The following is a 9,791-nucleotide window of genomic DNA, read 5'->3' as shown; positions in this document are numbered from 1 at the left end:
CCATGTCAACGTTGCGCTTCTCTTTCTTACCCTACCCACACTTTTGCCGATATCGGCGGCACGGGTTCAGATATAACACACATTGTGGAGGTGAGGCTACGATAGACAGCATGACCATAGACGATGATAGCGATGAGAGTGTTGCAGAATTTGAAGACGATGAGAAAAGAGAGCGCGTCAGGACGGAGGCAGCTAGGATAGAGGGTAGGGGAGGGGACGTGATAGAGAACAATGATGTAGAAGATGAAAAAAAAAGAGTAAAAAGAGAAAAAAAATTGAAAAACATAATTTTCTTCTTTTGGCAAGCCAACCATGTGATGCTACCACTACAAAGAAGTCCAACAAATAGAGAAAAAAGAAAAAGAAGAAGAAGAAGTTGTACTATTAGAGAGAAAGTTGTGTTGTTTGAGACTTAAGCTGGGTATTTAAAACTATTTAAAACTAAGTTACAATTTCTCAAACAGTACAACTTAAATCTCAAATAGTACAATTTAATCACAAACAGTAAAATTTTTATTTTTGGGATAAAGTTTAGTCTCAAATAGTTTTAAATGGTGCAATTTAGTATCAAACAGTGCAATCTCTTATCAAACAGTACAATTTTTTATTCTTTTTTTTCTACTTCTTGGTCTTTTCTGTAGCAAACACAACACATTATAGCCTTCTTAGGAGAAGAAAAAATATTTCATTATTATTTTATTATTCTTTCTTATTCTTTTTTTTTCACCATCTGCATTTTTTTTATGCCACGCCCTCTCCTTCACCCTTTACCATAACTGCCGCTCCTGCTCAAGTGTACTCTCCTCTCCACCATCCTCAAATTCTGTGGCATCCTTGTCGCTATTGCTCGCAAGAGCGTCGTCCACGGTTATGCCCTCTATAATAACCTTATCTCTATAATTTGTGTCATGTCTGAGCCTGTATCGCCGCTGCCAGTATCGACAAAGGTGTAAGCAAGATAAGAAAGTGGAGTAGAAGAAATGATGAGGATAAGGAAGATAAAGGGTGAAAAAATGAAAAAAAAAAAGAAAGAAAGGTGAGAGAAAAAAAAAAGAAGTATTTTGGTTAGTTTATTAAGATTTCATACCTGATCTGTGAAATCTAAAAAAAAACATATTTTTACAAAAACGTAAAATTAGTGGATTTCTTAGTCAAATTGGCCCAAAAAAAGTTCCTAGCCTAAAATGATGGACCAGGTCCATGCAATAATTTCTCTCCACATTACCCTTTCTCTACATCTATATCTATATATCTACCACTATTTGTACTACATTACACTAATCAACAGTGTTCAATCACCTTTAGGTCTCTCTCTCTCTCTCTCTCTCTCTCTCTCTCTCTACACATTCCACTGATCTTTACTTGGAAGAGAGAGAGAGTGAAGCAGGATAGGAGGGGAGATGATGCTCTCCTCCTTTACATCTCCCACTCTCCTCTCTCTCTACCTCATCACCTTCTCCTCCCTCCAGTATTTCTCTTCTGCATCATCTCCTTCACAAAAGGTTAATGGTTTTGGGTACCATTTGGTCTCCATTGGAGAGAACCCAAATGGAGGTGGGCTCTTGGGCTCCTTACAACTGAAGCAGAGCACCTCCACATATGGCCCTGATATTCCCCATCTCAGGCTTTTTGTTAAGTAAGCACATAGTTCTTTTATTTATTTATTTATTTTTTATAAAAAAGAGACCACTTTTTCCTTTGTCTTTGTAGACTAAAATATATGATAACTAATTTAATGATGTTGGTTTCCTATTCTTTCAGAAAATCTCTGTGTAAAATGGTTTTGCTTTTTTATTTTTCCCCTCTTTTTTTTTTTTTTTGTTAAATTTATTCTATAGACTCTCTTTTATCTACCATTATCAAGGGAATAATAAATAAACAAACAAAAAAAAAAAATCTAAAAAGAAAAAGACCACTTTGGACTTAGGTTGCATTAGTTTATTTCATTTTGGAGTTTTTCTTTCTTTTTGGTTTTTTTTTTTTGGGTTGGGTAAATCCCTAACTAAAGAAAACCTTTTTTCACACAATGGTTTTGTTTATTTGTTCTACAGATTCTTCTAGATTTTGACTTTGTGCTCTTGTTAGGGCTTTTCATTTTCCTGGAATTTTTATTTGCCCTTTAGCTAATTTCTTTAATAACTGGGGGGAAAAAGTAGTTGGATGGAACCCATTTCCATAGATGAGTGTGTTCATTAATTTACTAAGGAGCTTTTGTGCTTCTATTGATCTTTTGCCAACATTCTCTCTTCTATGTGTTGTGAGATGTTCCCAAGATGATTCCCTTTTTATGAAAGTATTTAATGCCAAATTGTTTATGGCAACATATGAACAAATTCCTAAGATTCAATACCCTCTCATAAACTATGATCAACTTGTGGGAATAATCTTATTCTAATTGATGATCTTCTAACCTTAAAAAAATCTTATTTGCAGGCATGAAACTGGGGATAGATTAAGAGTTCACATAACTGATGCAGATAAAGAAAGATGGGAGGTCCCTTACAATCTGCTCCCTAGAGAACAACCCCCACCTTTGGGAAAAATTACCACAACTACCCCTTACACAGATTCAGAATACTCAGGAGATGAACTAATCTTCTCCTATTCCAAAGATCCATTCTGGTTTGCAGTAAAGAGGAGATCAAATGGGCATACTCTATTCAATACCAGCTACTCAAACCTGGTTTTCAAAGACCAGTATCTCGAGATCTCGACGCGATTGCCGAAATCCGCGGCGTTATATGGGCTCGGAGAAAACACTCAGCCCGGCGGGATCAGGATCCGGCCGAACGACCCGTATACGCTCTACACAACCGATATATCGGCGATCAATCTGAACACTGATTTGTATGGGTCTCACCCTGTGTATATGGATTTGAGGAATGATGGGGGTGAGGCCTCTGCTCATGCAGTGCTGTTGCTTAATAGTAATGGGATGGATGTGTTCTATAAGGGGAGCTCCCTAACATATAAGGTTATTGGGGGTGTGTTTGATTTCTACTTCTTCGCCGGGCCGAGCCCGTTGGAGGTGGTGGATCAGTACACTTCGCTTATAGGCCGGCCCGCGGCCATGCCCTACTGGGCTTTCGGTATATTTCCTTAATGACCCATCTTTGCCTTTTATATGTTTATCATTGATTTAGCATATTACTAATGTGATCCATTAATGGTGTGTCCTGTTAAGTCCTTTTTACTAGTGCTGCACAAATCTTGAGGCGATCCGACGGCTAAAAAATCACAAGCACGTTGAACTCCTGTGCTTTTAAAAGCACGGGAGCTCATCTCCAATTGTTCATTGACATTATGTGTTCATTTAAATCATTATCCTCGCAAAATTACTTGTTAACTATACACCTTGGAAAACTTGGTTTCTTCAAAAAGACACCTCTTGAATGACTTTTTTAATTCAAAATCAAAACCTGAGGATTATTTTGTAGGAAATTTGCAAATTTGAGGGGTGTATGTCCATTGATGTTGGAGTATGTGCATTGTGTCTAAAGTATATATAGTTCATACATAATGGCATGTTTCTTTTGTGGAGTTATTTCTATTCCATTGTGGGATATGTTGTTTGGTGGCTTCTTTCCTATGAAACTGCTGAGGCTTTAATTGAATGAGGGACCAGTGTTCTCTACTCTGCAGCACTGCAGGCTATATAAAAAGATTTTTTTAAAAATGATCTCCTCTTTTGTTGGTTTGTACCTGGTCTCAAATGATTCACTCATGAACTTCTCCATTTCTTTTTACTCTTTGTTCATGTGAAAACTCAGTTTATTTGTAATAATTGACTAGGAAAGCTTGTTGTTGTCTAATGTCTCACCAAAGCCATTCTCCTTACATTACACTTGGAATTACTTTTGTGTCTTTATCTCTTGGAACCTTGCATACTCAGATGGATTTTTAGCTGTTAATAATTACAAGTGCTGTTGTAGGCACCCTAGAAGGTCCCCTTAGAAAGTGCTGATGTGTTCGTATATATGATGTGGAGGATTTTGATTGCTTTATGCATGCAGTCTAAGGCACTGTATGGGTTCATTCGGACATCAGCAATAGGGGGGGTTGTTTCTAGGGGACCCAAAGCATTTTTCCTACGTTAAATTATTATTAATGCTCTGAGCAACCATTAACTCCCTACTTCTCTTCAATTTATTCAATTTGTACCTAAATCTGGTGGGGTCTTAGTGAACTAAGATATACATTTGATTGCTAAAAAGTTACTTGGGGCCTTTATTTTTTATTTTTCTAGTTTTTCTGAGAAGAACACATGCCTTCGATTATTATTCCCGTAAACCTACACAAATTTAAAAAAAGGTACTCCTATGCCTCTCTCTCTAATTCTTTGTGCGCTAAAGATTCTGTTGGTATATATGAACCCTTTTCTCTCGTAGGACAATCGCGATAAGCATATAGTGACATGATGATTCAGTATTGCTACGAAAGTTAATTAGACAATGTATCAACTTGATCATACTGCATATCTTCGTGATGAACCTTTACATTACAAGATAGCGTCATTACGATAATTCTATAAGTTTTCTCTATCTGTTGTTCACTCTTGTTTTTCTCCTTCAGGATTCCACCAATGTAGGTGGGGCTATAAGAACTTGTCGGTGGTAGAAGGTGTTGTGGAGGGCTACAAGAAGGCCGCAATTCCACTCGACGTGATATGGAACGATGACGACCACATGGATGCCGCCAAGGACTTCACCCTTGATCCTATCAATTATCCCCGCCCTGCTCTCCTTTCCTTCCTCGACGAAATCCACTCCCGCGGCATGAGGTACTGTTAAGTAGATGAGTAATTAAATTCTTTCTTTGTAGGAATATATCCTATTTTTAATGTTGCTGATGTTAAAATAATTTCTTGTAGTGGCTTAATTTTTTAGAGTAAAACGGCTGTTTCACATGGTTTTAGAGATACAGAATGTAATATCTGATTTTTTATGTGTAATAGGTACATTGTCCTCATCGACCCTGGGATCGCCGTAAACTCCACTTATGGTGTATATCAAAGAGGAATGGCCCAAAATGTGTTCATCAAATATGAAGGCCAGCCGTACTTAGCACAAGTGTGGCCCGGCCCCGTCTACTTCCCGGACTACTTGAACCCAAGCACGGTGTCATGGTGGGGCGACGAGATCAGGCGGTTCCACGAGCTTGTCCCCGTTGATGGCCTCTGGATTGACATGAATGAAGTTTCCAATTTCTGCACGGGGAAATGCAAAATACCGACGAACCATTCTTGTCCTATCCCTGATTCGACTACGCCTTGGGTTTGCTGCTTAGATTGCAAGAACATAACCAGCACTAGATGGGATGATCCTCCTTATAAGATCAACGCTTCGGGTGCTCGTGCACCGCTGGGGTTCAAGACTATCGCCACGAGCGCAGAGCACTACAATGGAGTGTTGGAGTACAACGCGCATAGCCTTTACGGCTTCTCGCAAGCCATTGCTACACACAAAGCCCTTCTCGGGGTTATTGGAAAGCGCCCGTTTATCCTTTCGCGCTCTACTTTTGTTGGGTCGGGAGCGTATGTCGCGCATTGGACGGGCGATAACAAGGGCACGTGGGATGATCTCCGGTACTCGATCTCGACCATGTTGAATTTCGGGATCTTTGGCACGCCGATGGTCGGCTCGGATATCTGCGGGTTCTACCCAGCACCGACAGAAGAGCTATGCAACCGATGGATTGAGTTGGGCGCATTCTACCCTTTCTCGAGGGACCATGCAAACTTTGCATCCCCGCGGCAGGAGCTTTACCAGTGGGAGTCGGTGGCCAAGTCGGCCCGGAATGCCCTCCGACTCCGATACAAGCTACTTCCGTACCTGTACACCTTGAACTACGAAGCTCATCACACCGGTGCACCGATCGCAAGGCCGATCTTTTTCTCATTCCCCAGCTTCACCGCCAGCTACGGGTTGAGTACGCAGTTCTTGCTCGGGAGCAGCGTCATGGTCTCGCCGGTGCTTCAGGAGGGCGCGACGACAGTGAAGGCCTTATTCCCCCCGGGGACGTGGTACAACCTATTCGACTTGGCAAAGGCGGTCGATTCGAAGGACGACAGCTACGTGACGCTCGATGCGCCGCTCAATGAAGTCAATGTGCACGTTTACCAGAACACCATACTTCCGATGCAGCGAGACGGGACGATCTCGAAAGAGGCGAGGGCTACGCCGTTCACGCTCGTGGTTAGCTTCCCGTTAGGCACCACCGGGGCTGACGCGAAGGGTAAGGTTTACGTGGATGAGGACGAGCGGCCGGAGATGGAGTTAGTGGACGGGGAGGCGACGTACGTCGAGTTCTACGCGAAATTCGGCGAGGGGAAGGTGACGGTGTGGTCGGAAGTTAAGATGGGGAGGTATAGCTTGGAGGAGGGGTTGATGATTGAGAAGGTGAGTGTCTTAGGGTTGCAAGGGAGTGGAGCAGGGGTTGAGATTGAAGTTGAAGGGGAGCCATTGAGTGACACATCTAGGGTTCACTTTAGCAATGAGAACTCTAATGAAGGGAATGTGGAGAAGGTTGAGGGGGGGAATAAGAGGAAGAGCATGGTGGTGGAGGTTGGGGGTTTGGAATTGCCTTTGGGGAAGAACTTCTCCATGACTTGGAAAATGGGGATTGAGGGGTAAATTTAAAATTTTTCTGAGTTAAAGAGTTTGTTGTGTGCATTGCTGTTTTAAAATGCTGCTAGTTTATGGAGTCTCCTGTTCTTTCTTTTTCCCTTGTCCTTTTCTCATTTCAAAAGCCTCTGCTTCTTATTTTCTTGGACAACATAACAAAGTGCTAGAGAATAAAGATTTTGGTTTATCATTAGTGAGATAGAAATAGGGGAAAGGTAAATTCTGAAGGCTTGATCTGAACTGCTCGACTGTAACTTCTTATGCTGATTCTATGCTCCATTGTCTGACGAAAGTAGATGTTCTGATTTGAAGCTTTGTTACTGCTACAAAAGAATTGGCCAATTCTTCTGTTTGGTGAGCATTCTACGAGAGGTGATTGCGCTAGAAAGTAGAGGTTATGTATGGAGCTGACTCTTCCATTGAATTGGAATTGCCATTCCTCTTGAGGAGAGATGAATGACTGCTCCCATTCGTTTTAAGAAACTGAAGGGGCTGTTTCCTATTTGGGAACCAGTAGTATGCTGGTTTACTCTCCAATGCATGTAGTGTAGGTGCACAAACTACTTTTCTTTAATTTTATGGGTTGTTTGATTGGAGGTAATTTATATATGGAGTCTGACTTGACTGCTTTTAGAAGCACTAAGGTGTCGGTGCTTTTAACTTTCCGGCCATTGGATCGAACTCTAGTAGTTTTTAAATCATGTATAATAGGGGGCCCGCTAGTAATTGTTAGTGTTGCCTTTTGATTAAATGACTAAAATGATAGATTCAAGAGCTAAAAAGTTGTAAATCTTAAATACTTTTAGAAGCATTCCAGTTGAATTTAACAATCATGGTGCTTTTAAAAGCATTCCTGCTGAATTCTTTATATATATATATATATAGAGAGAGAGAGAGAGAGAGAGAGAGTTCGGCTACTATATTCTTATAAGTACAATCGTATTCGTACTCGTTAGTCTTTTTCAATAATAAAACTTTCGAATCGACGATTCATACCGTTAAATATGATTTAGAATATTTCAAACTTTTAGAAATAAAATTTTATAAAATTTTGACACCATTTACTTTATGATCAAAAGATATCAAAAATTGACAATTTTTAACAACTGGTATGGGATGTTTGCTAGTTTAACTGTGTAAAAAAATCAAAATCGGTTGAATTTTTGATAGAAAATTTTATTCACTATCTAAATATAGAACATTAACAGCAAAAAACTTATGAGTACAAAAGAATTCATACTCATAAGAATATATGAACTAGGTTACTATACTTTCGAAAGTATAGAGGCCTTCGTGCTTATAAGTTATTTTCGATGATGGCACGCTCGATTCGGCATTCGATTTTGTTAGACAAGATCGATAGTGTTGGAACTATCTAAAAATCAAATTTATAATTTTTTGACTTTTTTTGCTTAGTAAATAAGTAGACTCAAAATGAGCGACTAAAAATAAAATTTAATAGAAATAGTGATAAAATCTATTAAGATTTAATAATGTCTGTTAGGATCAATAAATTTTTTTCATATGCTTCTTTTTTCCAGCCTGTTAGTTTAATAATGTCTTAATTTTTGCTTTGACCAAATCTATAATATATTTGCATTTAAAATTTATTAAATTCATACATAATTTTATAATATATAAATTATACATAGATATAAAAGTCTTAATTAATAATTAAAATATGATTATGTTATGTTCAGAAGAGGTAATCTCAACTTTCTATCTAAAAATTGACAGAATTTATAAATACAAATCTCAACTGTAAACTACCAAACAGAAGATATGTAACTGTAGCAATTGCAACTGCATAAAACTAAACAGACTAGATGTAATTATGACTGCAGTATTTGCAACTATATGTATTTCCAACTATACTGTTTTTGTAACTATATCCAATCAAACAGCCCCTAAGTGTATTTTGTTTGATTGGATATAATAGCAAGTTGTGGAACTGCAAAAAAATTTTCTTGTTGCTTATACTTGGAACCTCAACTTACAAAGTATGTACTTTATCTTTGGAGTGGTGAGATTGCACCAATGTAAAAATAGAAATGCCTGAACTTTTGCCGATTTGCAAATAATTATCTTTCTTTCAAAAGATTGTATTTTCCACCTAAACATTCAAAACTTTACAATTGAGCGCCTTCACCGCGCAGTCGAAGAAGTCCGCAAGGATCCGATCCAGCGGCTGCAGCGGCGGCGGCGGCGTCGCCTGGGCGCCGCTGTTGAAGAGGAGGACTCTGAACTCCTCCAAGCAGATGAGGAACACGTCGAGGAGCTTCCGCGTCCACGAGAGCGAGAGGACGTCGTCCCCAGGGAAGTCGAGGAGGAGCTCCGCGACGTGGCGCTGGAACGCCTCCACCTCGCCGCCGCCGTCGCCGTCGCCGGAGCGGGGATCGTTGGCGTCGGTGGAGGAGGGGATCTGATACCGGCGGATATATATATATATGTATGCATTAGTTGACCCAATTAAAATTAGGAGATGGAGCATCATAGCTATGTTTTCCATATCTTGGTGCAGATATATGCATGGCAGCTTTTGCTTTTCTGTCTAGCTTTTGTGTTACTTGAGATCACACAGGGAGATTTAAAGCAAAAGCTAAGGGAGAGGGGAAAAGAAAGAGCTCCACCATGTTAAATAAAAAACACAGTATAGATATGAAACAACACCCTGCTTAATTTGTGAATGCCATATATGTCATGTTAATTTTTTTTATATTTTAAAGATAAAAAAAAAAAGATCCAGCATGTCGTATGTGTAAGGCATGGGAGGAGGAGAGAATGCCGATGCATTAGTTGAAGCATTCTAAAAATCTCATATAGTCTAAGAAAAAAGAAAAAAAAAAGAAAAAAAAGAAAGGCCTAAAATATATCTTCACAACTTTTTATCAATTTTTATTTTTTTTATTTCTGATATTATGTTTTTTTTTAATTACTTTTTTTCTATGAAAGTTCAAAATGTCTTTTTTTTGTAATAAAAAGTATTATTATGTAGGTGAATTTCTGATTATTTTTTTTCTACTTTAATTTTATTCTTTCTTTTCGCAACTTTTTTAGAATATATGATTCATTTTTACCTTATTTAATTTTAATTTCTTTAACCATAGTGTAAAATTAACTGCAAATACAATATATAGGTGAATCTCTTTTTATTAAATAGAAATGATC

The 9,791-nt window shown here is 38.8% G+C and overlaps 1 protein-coding gene across 1 annotated transcript; it reads left to right on the top strand.

Annotated features, from left to right (window-relative positions):
• Positions 1,288-6,816, top strand: LOC109718341 (alpha-xylosidase 1). Its single transcript, XM_020244526.1, has 4 exons — positions 1,288-1,636; positions 2,434-3,089; positions 4,573-4,780; positions 4,955-6,816. Exons 1-4 carry the CDS (start codon positions 1,401-1,403, stop codon positions 6,630-6,632), a joined length of 2,778 nt encoding a protein of 925 aa, XP_020100115.1. The 5' UTR covers positions 1,288-1,400; the 3' UTR covers positions 6,633-6,816.

Source organism: Ananas comosus, linkage group 12 (assembly GCF_001540865.1).
Source record: "Ananas comosus cultivar F153 linkage group 12, ASM154086v1, whole genome shotgun sequence".
Lineage (NCBI taxonomy): Eukaryota > Viridiplantae > Streptophyta > Magnoliopsida > Poales > Bromeliaceae > Ananas > Ananas comosus.
This window is presented reverse-complemented; position numbering and strand designations above follow the sequence as displayed.